The sequence below is a fragment of the Catharus ustulatus genome, chromosome 7 (assembly GCF_009819885.2).
Source record: "Catharus ustulatus isolate bCatUst1 chromosome 7, bCatUst1.pri.v2, whole genome shotgun sequence".
Lineage (NCBI taxonomy): Eukaryota > Metazoa > Chordata > Aves > Passeriformes > Turdidae > Catharus > Catharus ustulatus.
The window spans coordinates 15,347,748-15,366,573 of NC_046227.1; the positions used below are offsets into that span (position 1 = coordinate 15,347,748).

The 18,826-nt window shown below is 35.4% G+C and overlaps 1 protein-coding gene across 1 annotated transcript in view; it reads left to right on the forward strand.

The window, feature by feature from the left end:
- CCDC141 (coiled-coil domain containing 141) overlaps positions 1-18,826 on the forward strand; it is a 58,510-nt gene that overhangs the window by 12,481 nt on the left and 27,203 nt on the right. The window contains 10 exon segments of the mRNA XM_033064699.1: positions 1,912-2,031; positions 8,975-9,169; positions 9,745-9,917; positions 10,687-10,828; positions 12,886-13,005; positions 14,204-14,395; positions 15,224-15,400; positions 16,819-16,998; positions 17,737-17,862; positions 18,445-18,633. Coding sequence (XP_032920590.1) covers positions 1,912-2,031; positions 8,975-9,169; positions 9,745-9,917; positions 10,687-10,828; positions 12,886-13,005; positions 14,204-14,395; positions 15,224-15,400; positions 16,819-16,998; positions 17,737-17,862; positions 18,445-18,633 — 1,614 coding nt within the window.

The following is an 18,826-nucleotide window of genomic DNA, read 5'->3' on the forward strand; positions in this document are numbered from 1 at the left end:
GGCACAACTGTGTAGTCTGGAAGGATGCACAATCTGTGTGTTATTTATCCCTTATTGCCAGGTTATGAAACACTGAAAATGCAATGTGTCCTTTGATCTCTGACTGGAATGTGATGATCTGATAGTCATGATTGTAACATTTTTCTTTTTCAGAATTTTCAATGTGTGAAAGCATATTTGTTTTACATAGTTTCCTTATGGAAGTGTCAGCATCATATTTTCTGATACCACTTTCATTAATGAAAATCAAAGGCAGATTGGCCTATTTTATGCATAATTAGTTATCTTTGGAAGAAGAAAGCAATTAATCTAGTCATTAATTATTGTAAATTGAAGATAAAATATGATTCTTGAAAGATAGGAGTGATTCTAGATTTCAACCAATCAAGAAAAACCACTGTCTTTTTCAGACAGCTGTTTTAACCTTGTCTCCTTTCCCATCCCTTCATCAAAATCATTGAAAGTGAAATTCTGTGGGTTTCTTGCTTATAAAGCAAGCTAAGAATTCTCAGTCATACCTTCAGAGCTAAAGTAGCACAATGAAATCACTCAGAGGTTTTAACTGTGGTGGAAGTCAACTGATTAAATTCACTGTAATGGAAAGGAATAAGTGGTAAAGGGGTGAACACTTTGCTATAACAGGGTTAACAAATTACTTCTTCCTCTGCCCAACATTACAGAAATACTGGTTTGCTTTGCTAAATAGATACATGATGAAAACACTCCCCCAGCCCTAATTTACAAGGAAATTTTTATTTCCTTTTTCGCACAGTTTTAATTGTCCACTCCATTTATTTGTATTTTGATGAACCTATGGTAAATGTTCTGTGAAAATGTGCTTCCAGGAAAAAATGTTTCAGTCAGTGAATACACATCTGGAGGATATGCTTAAGAAATGAAGGCTTAGTATTAAAATAATTTCCCTACTTCCCTAGCTCTGTTGGACTCATAATGTGAACATTTTTAATGTGTAACTGAAAGTATTTGCAACACATTTTAAAGGTTTTCATAATTTTTTATAATTGCTTAAGTGTATTTAAAATGGCATAATTCTACATGATCAGATAAAACAAATAAACAAAAAATCTCTAGTGGGCTACTAAAATCTATAGTACCTAGAGCACAGAAATTCTTAGTATGCTGCTTGTGATTTAAGTATAGTGGTGATTTTCCAGACTGGCAAGATGGGAGGAAGTCCTCTTGATACCAGTAACTAATTCAGGACACTATTTTAAAATGTGAAGCTTCACCCAGGAATTCTTGCCATGGGCTGTTTACAAAGAAAGTGAGAGGCACCTACTGTGAATCAAGCAGATATAAATGCAAGTAATTCTGTGGGATTTAGAAGATATAATTGTACATTGCACATGTGTGCTCCGTATACTTGCTGAAGAAGTCAGTAAGATGTAATAAATATGTACATCTACATAAGATTATTCCACAAAATAGTATCCCATTATGTTTACTGGGTTTTTCAAGCCAGGGATGGAGAGGTTCTATTAGGTCAGAAGAACTCAGATTAGTAGTATTTTACTGTCTGCAGATATTTGCTTTCTGTCAAGGGAGAATGTACAATATCTTTATGGTATCAAAAAACATGCATTTATTCTATGTGTGGCTGTAACTTGATTCTTCTTTTACTGTGTGAATTCACTACCTGGTAATACTTAAGTATATTTTTGTTTGTTTTGTCGTATATATACACACTATGTGCTGGCTTTGGCATTAGTCCTTCTGCATTTGTTATGACACAAATGTAAGCATTTAAATAAAAGCATGAACATTTGGAATGAAAAATTAAAGGAATGGAAATGTGAACATTTTTTAAAATTAAAGTGCCTTGTACATATTTTAAAAAATGGACAATAACTTTGCAAACTTCTCACTGAGTTATTTTTATTATTTAATTAGGTAACATCCTGGTATAAGAAAAACATCAGAAGTTACTTTCAGAAGCAAAACTTAGGCTCATCACTATTGGAAAATGAAGAGTTACTTCAGGAACTTGAAGAAATGGAAGTCAAAGTGAAAGTAAGAAAAACAATAATTGGTTGGTGAAGCAACTTTAAAAATGAGTAGCAAAACATGAACCTGGGCATTGAACATGCACGTATAGGAGTAGACATTTTCCATACGTACATGAGATATATATCTCTATATGTCTAAATTATTTTAGTAATATTGCTTCTTTTAATGAAAGGCCTTCATGTTTCTCAGATTTTTTTTTTCATTTAAAATTTTAAAACTACCCATAAGTTAACAGAAGAATAACCCTTGATGTTTTTTAGTTGGTTTTTCACTTTAGTGATGACGTTCCAAACTGGTAATTTACATGTAAAATCCTGTGGTGAAAAATAAAGGAAAGGAATTTTATTAGAATATTAACAAATATTAATATTTATAAAGGACAAAAGCCCAGCCATTTCTACCATAATGTTCAGTGAACTGAGTACATGATTGGAAGAGGTATTTGTCCATTTATTTCTTGCGATTAAAAATAAAGTAATTTCACGATTTTAAGCTGCACCACTTTTGACTAAAATTTTGGTCCGAACCCGAAGTGGAGCTTATAATCAGGTGCAGCTTATATATGGACAAAGAATGAAAAGTTGCTGTTTTAGTTTGGAGGACAGGTGTCTGCTGAGAAAGGCAGGAACTTCTCTTTGAAAAGGAGAATGTAAACCCCCTCCCTCCAAATTATTATAATTTTGAAATCAAGGGGCTTTCAGGCAAAGATATGGGAATTAGGAATAACAGTTCTTTACTAGGGAAATTAAAATAGAAATACAGTACTACAAAGAAACAAACTCCAAACCCTGACAAAGTCAGGTACAACCTGACACCCCGTCAGGCAGGGTGTTGGTAGCAGTCCCATTAAATGGTGGCTGCATCCTCCTGCAGTGACAGATGTGGCTCAGTTGGAGCAGTGCTCCTGTACAAGGTGCAGTTTCCCTCTAAAGGTCCAGTGGTGATGTGGAGAAATCCGGTTTTCCTCTGGAGTCCAGTGGAGAAAGGAACTCCCTTAGTGTCCCAAAACCTCTGTTTTTATCTTGGTAAGAAATGTTGGGCTCTTCCCCCTGGCTGGAGCAACTTCCAGTGGGATGCAGTAATTTTATCAGTCACACAGTGAGACTCAATGGGCCATTAGCAGACAATGACTGGCTGGAGGAAGGATGGGTTGTGAAAAGATAAAGAACAATGCCCTGCCTGGTTTCATTGGATGGCCCATTAGCAGAATATCTGCTGTGGAGATAAGGATCACTGCCCCCACCCTCAACAGATGGTGATAGAACAGATACCTTTTATCACACTCTGTATTGTAATGTGCAGCTTATAATCAGGTGTGGCTTATAATCGTAAAATTACTGTAATTGAAAATGCTACTTTCATAGGTAATATGAGTTTTCCAGAGAAGAATCTGTCACCACTACTCATAAAAGCAAGATGGGACTAAAGAAAATGTTGCTATAAGAAGAAAGGATGTTACTATGAAATAAATTGCCTATATTTAGAACCTTTTTTAGGTAAATGAATTGTGCTGTCATCAGTAACTGCTGTTGCTGGGTCAGGACCATTCCCCTGGATATAATTTTCATGCAATTGAATTTAGACAATCCAGGTGACCAAGGAAGCCTTTTTCATCCAGAAACTATTCCAACAGAAGTAAATGCCTTTTAAAAGGTTATTGTGTTGATAGTTAGAGGCTTCCGATTGTTCACAGATCTGTTTCCTTGTAAGCTTTGTAGTTAAATGTCACATGTTTGCATAATTAACAGTTAACTGCTTCAAGGCTGTCATGTAAACACAATACAATAATATTTCTAATGCTTCTCCAGCAGCATGTCAGAAAATCCTTTTTTTTTTTTTTTTGTTAAGGGAAGATAAGCATGTGAAGATAAATTCTTCTGAACAGACCTTTGGCACAAGAAACACTGATAAATCAGTAAATGAGTACACTGTGGAGTGTTTTCAGAGAGAGAGACACCCACAACAATAGGTGTTCTAAAGCATTGCTGAATTTTAACCAAATAATCATTAATCTTCCCCACATTTCATTTTCATGGGCTATTCTTGTAATTTGCTGTCTGAATTAGAAATTAGGGTGCGAGTGCAGAGAGGAAAACAATATTCATTTCCATTTTGTATAATAATCCTTTTCATGGTGACTATCTAGAAACTAACTATAATGATAACACTTATTGTTGCAGTTTTACCTAATAATTCTTCTCCCATACATCATGAAATAGATAATTCATAGCATTTTAATTAATTACCTTTTTTAATGAGGTCATTTAAGAGTGTTTAGCAGTAAATATTTTTGGTATGCATCTGTGTGAATTATGACTCAGGGCATCTTATCTTTAGCCTTCTGCATTTCTTGCTACCAGCATGTTCTAGCAGAGGGAAATGAAATTCTTGAAGGGGATATTACTGAGCATGTTGGTTTTGCTTATGATGTGCAGAAGAGTGGCGAGGTTGAAACAGCATGCTGAAAATATAATTGAGAAAACTGTGAGTTATGGGGCTTTGAGAAAGCTGTGAGTTATGGGCATTAGTTTTTGCAGCACTGAACTGCAGGTGTTAAAAGCAGAATAAAGGAGGAACCTGTTCTAAAGTAGTGTAAATAAATCTTTTCAAGTAACATTTCATAAGTGTACTGTAGCTCAGGGCAAAATGTTTGTGTGTAGCAGCTATGCAGAGCAAGTGTAATTGTGCTCACAGGGAGTAAGAAAGTGGAAATTTCCAATGTCTCAACCATTTCACACAATATGTTTACTTACATGTATTTTTGCATTAGGTTGAGCAGGAGAAATGGTTTCTTAAATTCAGAGTCCAGCCAAAGAGGGACCTACAGGCCTAACATCTAATTTATGGGACTGGGCTGAGAGGAGGAAGGAGAAAGATTCATTAATATTACGTTCAAGCTGGTATCTTATGTTGTACTTAGATGTAAAACCCCTTAAAACATTCTTGCTAGTTTGTAAAATTATCAAGACCAAAAACAAACCCAAGAAATCACAACTGGGGATAAAAGCCCTCAACCCTCCCAGGCTTTAGAAGAACCCTCCTGCCCCCACTCCTGCAAGGACTTTCCCAGCTCCCCCAGCCTCTGCCACCAAGATTTGAGAGAAGAGGGACATTTGGGAGCTCCTGCTTCAGTGAGGGTGTGCTGGCACTGATCACCTGCCTGCTGTCACATTTCTGTGTGCCTTGGAGGTGCTTGACGTGGCAAAGAAGAACTGCTAGCACCACTTTGTGGCCAAATAATTTCTAACATAGCGATTTTCTGGGTGGTGGCAGACTTTGAATCATCCCTTCCTCTTTGTGCTTGTTGATTTTATCAACTCACTTCAATACACTGCTGCAGCCATTCAGTGAACTTCCCAAGAGACACATGATATGCTAATTGTCATGGCAGCTCACAGCCCCCTGTGGTTTCATTAGTGCCCACTACTTCTTTTGCAATTTGTGGCTATAATATGATTATATATGATAATATAATATTGGTAGTTATACTGCAATGCAGCTCCTGAAAGTGAAAACCTTTTGAATATTCATGAGGGCTAAATTATCAGTGTGCTGATGTATGCAGTGAATCAATGACAGGCAGATTTGAGGGCTCAGAAAAAGTTCAGTTGTGGACATTTTTGTATATGAGACAATAAACTCATTTATCACACATTCTTAAAAAATACATACTTGTATGTTTCATTGACTTATGTTTTAAATTCTCCTTTAATATATTGATCATGATCTGAAATCAAATATATGCACTTCAAAGTTTTCTAAGCTTAAGCCTACAGCATTCCAGTGAAAAAAATTTTATGCAGCTTTTCATGTTTTAATTCAAAGTCCAAATATTTTATTGTATAGACAAGAAAAGTCAATTTATCCCACAATAACTGTTTGTTTAATGACAATGTAGATTTTTAGATATTTCTGCATTTTTTCCCCCTAGACTTGTGCTGAATATTTTAGAAAGCAGAAGATCTTGAGGACTTTTAATAAAAGCTACAATATTTTTAATTCATCAGTTGTCACACACTCAAAAAATACCTGTTTAATCAAGGAACCTAGAAAGAACTCATTTTCCTTGCAAATGGAATAGTGAAAGTGACCTTTTAAAATATTTTCTAGCATGAGGAAAAGAATAGTGACAAGAGCTAAGGAGGCAACGTGTCTTTAGTATGTCATAGCAATTCGCAAGCGTCTCCTGATAAATTGAAAAGTCAATGTAATAGTAGGCTGTGTGCTCCTTTCAAGGAAAATGAGTAAGAAATACATTAGTGCTGACTGGCAGACTGTTACGAATTTAGCATGTGGAGGTCTGAAGAACAGAAGAAGCTAACTAAGATTTTTCCAGTGATTTTTTATGTTGATGGAAAGCCTAGGCTTTTTATGTATGTGTAGAAACATTTCCTTATAAATAGAGAGCTGAAAATGAACTTGTTGCTAGCTGTTTTATAGAAAATTTAGCCAAGTTTGAGGAATGCTTAAACAGGATAGCAAATGAGTCTAACCAAATTTAATACCCTCAGAGAGTGTGTAAGGTGGTAATGTTTGTGGAATGTTTTAAAATATAAATTACTATAATAAATTTGGTTTTGAGCTTGTGTGAAAATTTAGAGAAGAGCCTTGTCTCAATACTAATAAGGCAGAGTTTAAAATCTGCTTTTAGATCACCTAAAAGCTGCTCTTGAGATCTTGTACCAAGCAAATTTATGAATTTTGTTGCAATTAAATACTCATACAGGGAATAACTTCATGTAAGTCAAGTAATTTTCCCATAATCAGTCTTGCCTGCTGTAATTATAATTTAAACATATAATACACTGGAACAATTCAGAACTTTTGTCTTTCCATATTTGTTTATAAGCTAAGTATGGACAATTTTCTTTCCACTTGTTAATACATGTGCATTACAAGTAAAAAATAATAGCAAAATGAGGATTCACATATTCAACTGTATTTTCTTTGCCATTTTTTGTGGTGAATTATTATTAATCCCAGCTAAAAGCTCTCAACTTCAAGTTTTTTTTCCTAATTATCATAAATATCTATCTGTTTAAATGTAAGTAAAAATACTATTAAAATCTGACCTTGGAATTCATACCAGTAATTCTAGCTGCAAGTATTGGAAGATGACAATGTTCTGATGCTGATATAATTGGAAATCAAGTAATTTCTGCTGTGTGTACAGGGACACCTCCTTACTAATTCCTACCCCCCCGCCAAGATAAACTCGTCAGGTAAAGGGTAACAAATACAGGACAGCAGACTGTGATTTATTATCCCTAAAATCCTCACTCTCGCTTAATCTTGCTTAGGATAGAGAGAGAAATGATTTTATGAAAGGGGAATTGTGCATTAAATAATAGAGTGCAGGATTTCACATAATTAAAAGTACAGGCTGAAGATTATTGCATCCAGATGTCAGTAATGGTCATTATTTTAATTTGAAAAAGAAATTTTAAAAATTAGGAAGATTTTGCTATAGCTGTTTATCAGTAATAGATAAAATGGAAAAAAAAAAGTGCTTTTATTGTGCTCAGGATTAATCTCTTTCAATTTCAGTAGGAGGCTGATCCAATTCAAGTTCTCAAGATATTTGGGGGATTTTTTGGAGTGCTTTCTTGATGAAGGGAGTGATTTCATTGCAGGATATTCTAAACCAGCAGTATTTTGAGAAGAATAGAAGGAAATGCAGTGGGCAGGACTTGGCCTTCAGATGTTGTTTGGGGAAGAGATGAACTTGAAAAATCTCTGAGAAGGCGTTTCCTCCAGGTTCCCTCGTGGAAGGAAAGAAGAGTTAGAATGAGTGAGACAAGTTTGCATCTTTGTAGGCATACAGTGCAGGTATATTGAAGCACAACCAGAACATAAAAAATAAAGATAGGTTTGTTGAAAAATATGGAATTAGTTTTCCTACTAAAGCCCTTAAAATCTGATTGAAACATCTTAAGGCTAATGAATTCTTTAATGTTTTTTTTTAAAAATTGGTAATACCATAAGAAAAGTTAAAAGCAAAAGTAGATTTAATAAGAAAAAGCTAAATAAAGCATTAATGTAGACCTATAGTTTTTTTGCTGTTGCTTAGGCTTTCCATGGCAGAAAGGTGAGCGTTCACCACAGTAGAGCAATGACATCCCAAAAGTTGATATATAATTGTGTCACTACAGTAGAAGCACAAGAAAATTCAGTATGAACAGCTGAAAAAAGAAAGAGGAGTTAAATAGGCAATCAGTTCTAATTAACTAAATGTGCTTCCAAGTGGTGCAATGTAGACCAAAAACGTATATGCAAACTTGTACTGATTCAACAGAATCCCTTTTAAGCACCTTAGTTTTAAAGTACCTGGCTCGATTGTCAGAAATGTTTCTGACTCTATGGCTTGAAATTCTGAAGTGTGATCTTCCTTTTTTCCTTCTATCACTGCCAGTAGAAAGGTTCCTCATCACATAAGGCAGAGATTTTTGAGTGGAGTAATGATTTTGTGTAGGAAATCAGGGAAACTGATGGAGAATACCAAGGATATGGCACAACCTGCTGTAAGGGAAGGTCATTTGAGTCAAGTGATTATCAGACATCTTCTAGCAGAAATCCTCTCACTGCAAGCAGCTATTATTTAGGCAATATTTTAATTTGTTCTAGATTAAATAGGTGAGCTGAAGGGCTGTTTGGCATTTGGGAGGTTTCTTGTTTTGTTATCCATTGACCATTTTTTCAGCAGACACCTTAGTAACTACTGCTCCTGCCTGTGAAACCATGTCAAGGAATGTAGAATGCCACTGCTGGAAACTCTTATCACTAAAACCATGATTTTCTGGGAAACCCCTCCTAGTAGCAATACTGCTTTAAGTCATGATAGTTTTCATGCCTATAACAATGCACATTTTCCAATGCTTATATTACTACTATGCAGAGTATTGCTTTTCTATGTGTAAATTGACTAAAGGGGAATTTTTCCCACTAGGAATGGAATTATACAGTGGACCAATTGGAAGGTGAAGCATTTAGGATCTTGCTTTCAGAGGACTATACAGAAAAAGAACATCTAAAACTTTCAAATCAGAAAATCTGCCAGTTGCAAGAAGAAGTGTGCTTCCATATGGAAGAGAGGAAAGCCCTGCTGCAAGAGGCCAATGACTTTTTTCATGCTGCTGGCAAGGTTGGTAAGAAGCCAAGTCTGTAATAACAACCTGACAATAAAACTATTGGTGTGCTCTTGGAGGTTGGTGGATGTGAGATTATACAAACAGTAGGCCAAACAATTTGCAGTGGAAAATTACAAATCCAATTACCCTTTTTATATGACTTTTGCCTCAAACTTCTCTCCAAAATGGCAAATCCATTGAAAAATGTATTCTGTTTCTTTTTTGGTTTTTTTTTTTTCTTTTTTCCTTTAAGCATATTGAGTGCTTGGTTTTGAAATAAGGTATTTGGAAAATATTTATTTGCCCAGAATTGGGCTTTAAGATTTTTTTCTGTGAACACCAGAAACAATGTGTATATTTGCAGTGGTCTCCACAGGGGCTAATTATGAATAATGCAACCTTTATTTCTAAAATCTTTGTTAGAAGACTATTTAGAAAAGTTTATATTTTAGGGTGTCCAAAGACCAAACAGTCATCTTGTATTTTTATTTCAGGTATTTTTTTTCTCTTATCATTGGTAGAAGTTTTAAAAACAGATAATTTCCAACAAGAGAAATATTGATAACATATGTTTTTCTTTTTTCTTCAGGTACTTGATGGTCTTGAAAGTATTGAGAATTACCAAAAAATGTCTATTTCAGAAGGCTTAAATTTACCTATATTGACACTGAAGTACAAGGAATTGCAGGAAGCAATTAAAGGTTGTACAGCAACTACCATGCAAAAGGGACGAACTTTAGTTAATAAAGCAGATTCTCACAGGTATTAACATAAGTTTCTGATGAAACTAAAGTAATGAAAAAACATATTTTGAACATGTCAGTTTTACAGAAACTCTTATGATGAATATAAATTTAAGTAAGAAATAGCTTGATGTGTGGGGAGAGGGGGTTAATTGTATGAGGTGACTTCTTTACAGTCTCAAGTGGACTGCCTCAAGTATTCACTGAATTGCTTCCCTGATATTGTGGTCTAACTTATAAGGCAAGACACTGTTTTGTAAACTGGTGGGGGGTTTTTCTCCCATTAAAACAACACCCTTAATGAAAGGTTGACTTAGAATGCCTACGACATTCTTTATTCAGCAACTGTAAAACCAAAATATTTTAGAGTGCAAAGAAAACATTCTTTTTAAAGTAGAACTGGTATGCCATTTTTTTTTTCTTTTAAGCTCTTTCATTTGTCATTTTAGTTTTTACGTAGCATAGCTAGAATGAAAAGTGAAATGAGCTATTTCTCAGTGAATGAGGCTATGTGTCTGGTGAGAATTAATGTATCTGTCTTATGAATCTACCTTAAGCACTGTTTGGAAATTTAATTCCTGTGTTTTAGTAATTACCAATTTTATTTGGATTAATTTTAATATTTCTCTTGGCTATATTTCTTTTAAGGCTAACAGCTTAAAATTCATAAGTTACTCATCATATAAATGATGATACAGAATGAGTGTTGTTTTTTTAAAATATTATAATAATCCTCTGTGTTGAGCAAAAAATGAGAAAGAAATGACAGTTCTACTCTTCCATTTTAGCTCTTGGGTGGCAGGAATTCAGAAAATGATGGAATATGTTCAAAAAAAAGTAGATCAATTAATCAGCCAGTGTCCAGATTATGGAGAATTTACTTTGAAGAAACAACAATGGATTGCCTCACTTGAAGATCATCTTGATAAGGTATATCATAGACTCAGAGAATGATTTGGGTTGAAAGGGACCTTAAAGAACATCTCATTCCAACCTCTCTGCCATGAACAAGGACACCTTACACTAGTCCATGTGGCTCAAAGCCCCATCCATCTGGCCTTGGGTGCTTCTAGGGACAGGGCAGCCACAGCTTCTCTGGGCAACCTGTGCCAGTATCTTACCACCCTGCCAGTGAAGAATTCTGATCATCTTTGTGATGATTGTTATCATCATCATAGCACACCTCCTTAATGCATTCATGAACAGTGCGTTGTATTTCCATAATTTAGCTATAGTGAATATTGAAGTTGAAATCAAATAATAGCAGGTTCTTTGGAGAGAGCACAGTTGTAGTTGGAATGCTGAATGCTCTTATCAACACTAAGGAACCAAAAGCTGTTCTGAAAAATTGAGCCATTTCCACAAGAGCATTTTACCAGTGATGTTCAATTAAGCATGGATATGCTTAGATAATGAAGTATTATAATTTGTTCTTTTGGAAAAGAACTGAGCAATCAGTCCTGGGACCCGTAAGCAGGTTTCTTATACTGCTTCTGTCTTCTGTTTTGTGTGGCTGAAGATGAAAATAAAAGTGTGACAAACTGAGGGTTAATAAGCACAATGACTGAAGCACAGCAAATTTTTCAGCAAATCTGAAGGAGACTATATTCTATTCACTATAAAAATTCCTGTTGTTAATTAAGGTGTTGATGCATCAAGGACATGACAACCTTCTTTAAATGACTGGATGTCAAACAGTACCACAGACCTTTCAGATGACTTGTCAGAGCTGGAAGAGACAAATAGCTCCTAAACAAAATTCCATTTATAAATTCAAATTTTAAAAATATAGTCTTTTAGCAAGGTTCATATGAAGGAAACCAGGAATGTATACCAGAAAAGTAAATCAAATATAATGACTGAATAATAGTCTGCAATCTGATATTTTGTATTTGCATGATGTTTTATAACGAACCATTCTCAATCAAATGTGAATTAAATTTTCTATTAATTGCCCCTTTTCCATTTATGTGTATAGAAATGATGTCACTACTGTGTTGTGAATCTTTACCTTAAAGTTAAATTATGAAGGCAATTTTTACTTAAAATACAGACTTCAGTTTGAATGTTGCTGTTCAAATTGCTGCTGTTTGTTCTAACCACTTTGTTCCCAGCCTTGCATTAGAGAACATTGTGTCATAACACGATTGTTCATTGCAGTGAAAAGTGCTTATTGAGATATTGCTACCAAGCAATTCACTTTTCATCCCAACTCTCTAAAGCAAAGTGTCCCAAAGAGTCTGGTGCCAAATTCAATCACCCCTCAGCCTCATATAATAAAGTTTGAACCTCAATTAGCAGGTCTTAAGAAAAATGTTGGATGTAAATTCACATCTCTAATAATAACTATGTGTGTTGGTTTTGGCATCATCTGCCTGTGCTCTTCATAATCTGTTTTGTTATCATAATGCACACATAATATCTTAGTGACAGTGGAAGGGAATTCTGTACATGTATCTACACAAAAATAGGTCCCTTGCCTTGTCAGAGAAACTTTAAGTGTACTTTCAGAAAAAAAGTCTGGAGCAGAATCAAAATATTTCTGCCAAGGCTATAATAGCAAGATTATAATGCAGTTGTGCCACATTGAAATCACAAGCCTCAGATATTTAGGGTAAAGAAAAGCACTGTCAATAAAAGGAGAGCAAACAAGAAGGGGTTTGATCATGCCTGTTGAAGAAATAGTAGAGTTCTCTTCCTCTGTATTTTAATTCCTGTCTTTCTCTGACTATACACGATACTGAAACACAAGTTTCACCTTTTCTTCATTTCTTCTCTCCATCCCGCCATTTGGGGTTTAGGGGAGTGTGTGAGCAGCTGTGTGGTATTTGTTGCCAAAATACCATGACATTATGCCCAGAAACATAATCTACACACCAACAGACAAGTGTTACCTCATGTTTTTTCTATAAAAAGTGATATTATATATTGGTGTTATGGTGTCTACTTATTTAAATTAACCATGTGAATAATACTTTCAATTGAAGGTGTCACAATCAATTAAGAATCTCGGCCCGCTGCTCGCAGTTGGAATGGAGATTGGCTCGTATTTGTGTGAGTCACAGAGAATTTTGAGCAAGCACCTTGAACTGGCTAAACAAACAAAGGTAAAAAAAACCAAAAACTTTTCAATAATAAGTGCTGTTAGAAACAAATGCTTCCTATATGTAATTCTAAATAATGTGAGAGGTTGAGAGTTTCTTGTAAGGAAATAGGTCTATGGTTTGTTTTAGAACTGTAGTTAATGAACAAAACCACAGAACAAATTGCAGTCCTTATATCATTGTTTTTCTTCACTCTCTCTATCTCACTGTTGTTTGTTGCTGTCTCACCAACTCTTGATAGGAGGACTCTTCAAATGTGGATTGCTACTCCTAAGTGAGGCACCAGGTTTAATAATTGTCTGGACAGCCAGAGTCAGAGAAAAACCTACTTGTGGTTTATTATACCAAGTACAAGGGATGAGCTCATAAAAAAGAAATAGTTCCCATTTAGAGAAACTGTGAAGGGGGCTGTAAAGAAATGCATCGGTCGTGTTGAGAGTGCAGCCAGTGAGCAGGAGCCCTGCTCAGCTCTGTAACTCGTGTGAGGCTCTTTCTAGGTCACATCCAGGGCTTTTCCCACCCCACAGCAGCCCTGCAGTGTCTGAAAATGGGTTAAAACCACTTGAATCCCTTCCACAGCCTGGGCATAGTTGCATATTTCAGCCTAAGCTGAACAGTATGCCAGTGTGTATTTTAGGAGTATCCTATGTATTTTCTGTGCTTAAAATTCCAGAGTTCTTTTTTGTTTCAGCTAACAGTTTATGAGGTCCAAGGGATGGATCTGTACAGTACCCATAGAAATAAAATTGACTTTAAAGCAGTTCTGGAGAACACATAATAACAATATTAAAATCTCAGCAGATAAGCAGGAATATCTTTTTGATCCTCAAGACTTTATAATAGTTTTAAGTGACTTTTCTGCCAGATTTTTGCATGACAGGGTGTTACTTTTATTTGCTGCAGTGTCTATTTTGCCCTGACAGATATATGCACTCTTATAACTATACACCTCCTCTAACTATTCCTTCTGGGGACTGTGACATGCTAGCTTTCAAAATAGCTATTTCAGTAACTACACCTATCATTTTTAGGAAAGAAATGGATATTTCTGTGCTATTATCTCCTTTGTGAACTCTCTTCAAACAAGTAATTAAATTATACATAAGAAAACAATCCTAATGAAAATTAACAATGTGATATCAATATTCGCAACTCCTCTCCAATCATTATATGTTTTTTTTCTATGCTTCTACCTTCAAAGGAAACTTCTTGTGAACTGAAAGCAGCTGAGGGAATCATCAAAAATATGGAAGAGTTGGAACCTGAGCAGGTGGCAGCTTTTTCTAGCAGAGCTGACTTTCTGAATAAAGAACTGAAAAAAATTGAAAAAAACATTAGTTCAAAGCTAGAAATTCTAGAAACTTATGTGTCCTTTTTACAGTCAGCTGTAGAGGTATGGATTACTTATTTATTCTCTGACTAGACTATACAAATCTTACATTTGAAAAATTTGCTTCCATTGTAGGAAGGATTGTAATTGATTTAGATTTTTCTCCTCTACACATGCTAAAAATGCTCCCATATAGGTATTCCAAATGTTAAATTTACTTCTAAAAATGTCCTATGATATCTTCGTAGGGATCTTTGTTGCTGTCTTACACTACTTCCACTGACATGCTAATTCATATGGTTGGATTTAAAAATGAAATAAAAACCAGGTCTAGCTCAAATAATAATTAATTCAATACCAACATAATTTTGGTAGCTGTGCTAATAGTGTCCAGGACAGTTAATTTTCATTTTGATTTGGATTCCATTTTAAGATTCTTTAATATGGTGGCTGTTCTTTAATATTTAGAAAGAAACTGAGGATTGAATGGAACCTATCGGAATAAAATTAGCTATAGGGTTTATTTATTTCATGATAAACTACACATACAATTGTGTTACATTACTTCTGATTATTGCTAACTTCAGTTACTTCCTATTAAGCAGATCAGTGAAAATCAGTGCACTGATATACTGCTGCATAAAATCCATGTAATGGCATGTGGCACAAATTGAGCTAATTGCTGCCACCTGTCTGCTTGCCATCTCCTGGTTGGCAAGTTACTTCCAACTATTTTATTATTTGGTGTTTGTAAATATTTTAGGGATCATACATTTTAAAATTAAAAGATTCAGAGGGTGCTATTCAAATTTATCATATCTCTATAACTTCTGATTATAGAACCTCAGGTTTAGATTTGTTTTATGATCTTTATTTAATGTCTTCCTATAGGTGAATGATGATATTAATAATCTGAAGGAATTCTATAATTCAAAACCCCTACCAACAAACAGAGAGACTGAAAATAAAATTGCAATAGAGTCAGCTAATACTCAGTGGCAAAAGACTATAAAGAAGACTTTTTCCACCGAAAATATGGGTTGCTATTTCCTTAATTTAGTGAATGTGGTAAGTACAATCTGATAAACCATATTGATTATTTTATACTTGCCTGTGATGAGGTCCAATTCTAGTTCTATACCTGATGTATTGTGTACCTAGTTTTAAAGGGGCTAATGCCAATATATACTTTCAAAAGATGAAAGTATTTGAGTGCTTGTGGTAATATAAAAAGTTTAGTGGTTAGCAATGACAGAGCCCTTAATGACCCAGTCCATGCATAAAAACGTAATACATGCTGTTTTTCTCACGTTGGAAAGCAGCATATACACAAGTACAATATTGTTTTACTTCCACTAAGGGAGTCTTGACTGAGTGTATGAATTCTTCTAAAGAAATGGATGTTAGAGCTACTTCCTTGCAGATAATCTTTCTGTGTCTTTACTTTCTGTCCAACAGCTACACTGCCTGGGCATCCCTATTTAATTTTCCAACAACACTTCATGAGGTGATTGTTTGAGATGTGCAATCACTCCCTAAGCACACCTCCTAAAGTAATCCAAATTAAAGAGGACAGCCTGAACACCCAGCTGCTCTTTCTGCTTTTATAGGACAGACTGGGGAGCAGTTTCACATTCTGCTGGGAAGGGGGAGGTGGTGTTGGTAAACTACAGCAGGATGCAAGGTGGATTGGGAAAACCACCTGAGGGAGGGAAAGGGCTCAGGCTGTTAGTGTGGCTCAGGGTGGGTGTCCCTGCTAAGGTAAGACAGAGTAATGGCAAAGTCACTTAAAATCTTGGCACGTCTTCTGACATTATCTCCCTAAACACTTGGGTATGTCTTGTCACCATATTTTCTACTACTCCATTCATATTATATTCCCAGATTTTTGTTTTAAAATATCTGGAAGATATAGATAATATTAGTAATTTACAAAAACAACTTCTCTTAGGAAAAAAAAAAAATAATTAAATGGGAAACCCAGAAATGGCATTACCCAGTTCACTGATATTTCTCGTAGAGGTTGTACTGAAAAGAGGAAAAATATTCAAATACCAAGCACTTTAGCCCTCCTGTGCTTCAGTGCTGCTTTGTTTTTCAACACAAAGGGGTGGTCTTTTTTTCACCTACTTTGTTTTCCAGTTGCTATTTATTCTCCAAAAGGCCATTTTGGGTAGTTCTGCTTAGTCAGAAATTCTTTTATTTTGTCTGAGTGTGTAACAGACATCAGATGGCAATAATTCAGTCATTACTGACCTGTTCCACGTTTTAAATTCCAGCTTTTATGCATGACCTCAGTTTACAAACTCTGTCAATCTGTGCCTATTTCAAGACAATATTAAATGAAAAGTGTATTTAAAGGTATTAAATTTTTTTTAAAGTTACACTAGAATAGTTGAGGTTTTACTAAGCTTTGTTTAAAATTATGAAGTTTTAATTGTATGTTATAAAAACATGTGGAAAAAATGTGTATTTTTATTTGCCAGGTAAATCAGCGTTTAATATTAGAAGTAGAAAAATCGATAAAAGTAACAGAAGATATCATTAATAATCTGAATAAAGAAAGGAAAGAGCTGACTGATCTTTGGGCAATCTGGAATTTTAAAATCACTCAAGTAAAACCCATCAAGCAACAGTGCCAGATATTTAAAGAACAACTAAAAATCGTAAGTAAAATAACTAGGAAGAAAGCAACTGTGGCAAATATTTCTAGATTGTTATTAGCTTTTCTGTGCCTTTCTCAACAACTGTTAGAGGTACTATTTAATAAAGAGTGATGATCAGTAAGATGCAATTCTTGTCCATAGTCTGTTCTCTGTTTTATCTCTCAGTCTTCAGGAACCATGAAATGTTTTTGATATTTTTTGTGCTACTCAAATGTGTACAAGTCTCCACTTTGAATTTTAAGTTTTAATGACGTTTAATCAATACTTTGCAGGAGTGATTTTTAAATTCTTTTTAAAAGAACAATTTTTTTGAGACTCAACAGCTGCTCAACCAAACTATGTTACTAAACTGAAGTCAACCAGGTTCATACAGAAGGAGGACTGAAACCTTCTTGGCATGGGAAGAGTGTGCAGTGTTCCTTAAGAGAAACCCTAACCAGGCCAGTAGCAGAACCAGAAACACCTGCTAGGCTTGTAGCTGCTGTATCTCTAGAGCAGCTCAGCAGCACACCAGCACATCTGCTTTCACAGAAACAGGGTGGCTGTGGGTCCTGCAGTCTTGTCTGAGTCTTGTTTTTCTTGCTGTCTTAGAGATACCTTATCACCCTTGTCACTCAGAGAGGCTTTACTGATGGCATTTGGGTGCCTGGTTTGAGGAAGGGTTTTGTTACAAATTTCCGTTTGATTTTTTTAAATTTATTGCAGTTAGAAATGCTGAACTTTTGGATTCTCTTTTAGACTACCCATGGATTAGAGATTCTTCAAGAGGCCCTCCAGCTTGCAGTACCAGTTGACCTTGGAAGTGACCTTTTAATTGTTTTGGAACTACAGAAAAAACTGAACCAAATGAAACCACACTATGAGGTGAGAAACCAAGCTAGTGGAGTCAAGGGTGTGCCAAAAACTCTTTTTGGTCCTGCAAAGATCCACATCCTCACTGATGCAGACACTCTGTCTGGGGTTGAAGTGTTTTATGTTTTGCATCAGTTTTCCAGGAGGAAATGTTTGTGTGTGTTTATAAGGTAGGGACAAAGACATTCTGCCTTCAGTGCCCAGAGAATGTCTCGTGCAGAGTTAGCTCTGTATTCAAGTGACACACAAGCACTGGGGTGGTGGAACTACAAGGAGAGCATCAACTCCATGCTTTTGAATTTAGAGCAGGTCAGAGGCTGAGGTACATCACAGTGACCTCCTGTGAATACTGTCTCTGAGCAATTCCCTCTGCCATTGCCCTTTAATTATGTTTGACTTGTTTTCGTGCAAGGCTTGGGGGATAGCTGAGATTCATGCCTAACAAAAAGCACAGAATGTAGTGTTTTAAAGTGCAGGGCATTGACTTCTCCCCAGGGCAATTTACCATTAGGTGAGATGGTTATTGCAGCAAATGTGAAGGAAAAACTGCAATTATGTTTTTGCAAATTGAGTAACTTCTCTGATTTTTGTTAGCAACTAAATGCTGAGCTTGAGTACCTGATAAAACTATTGGAATTGCCAAGCCTGAAAGGATTTCCTGTGAAAGAGAATTCTGAGAGAATAAGTGAGCTTATTCATTTCCATCAAACAGTCAAGGATGCAATAATAGAATATGATGAGATTTTCAGCAAGACAGTCAAATTCCATCACATTAAAAAAGAAGTGAGTATAGCATTTTAAAATATACATTCTTCCCATTTTTATTAAACTCTCTTTGGTTTTGGTTCCTGTTACTTTTCTTTCCTTTTCCCCAAAGAAATAAGATTAATCAGCCTGGTGATCAGAATTAAAATCTTGGATCTAAAACTGCATGAATCAGTGGAATTTAAAACTCAGATCCGAACCCAATTTTAAT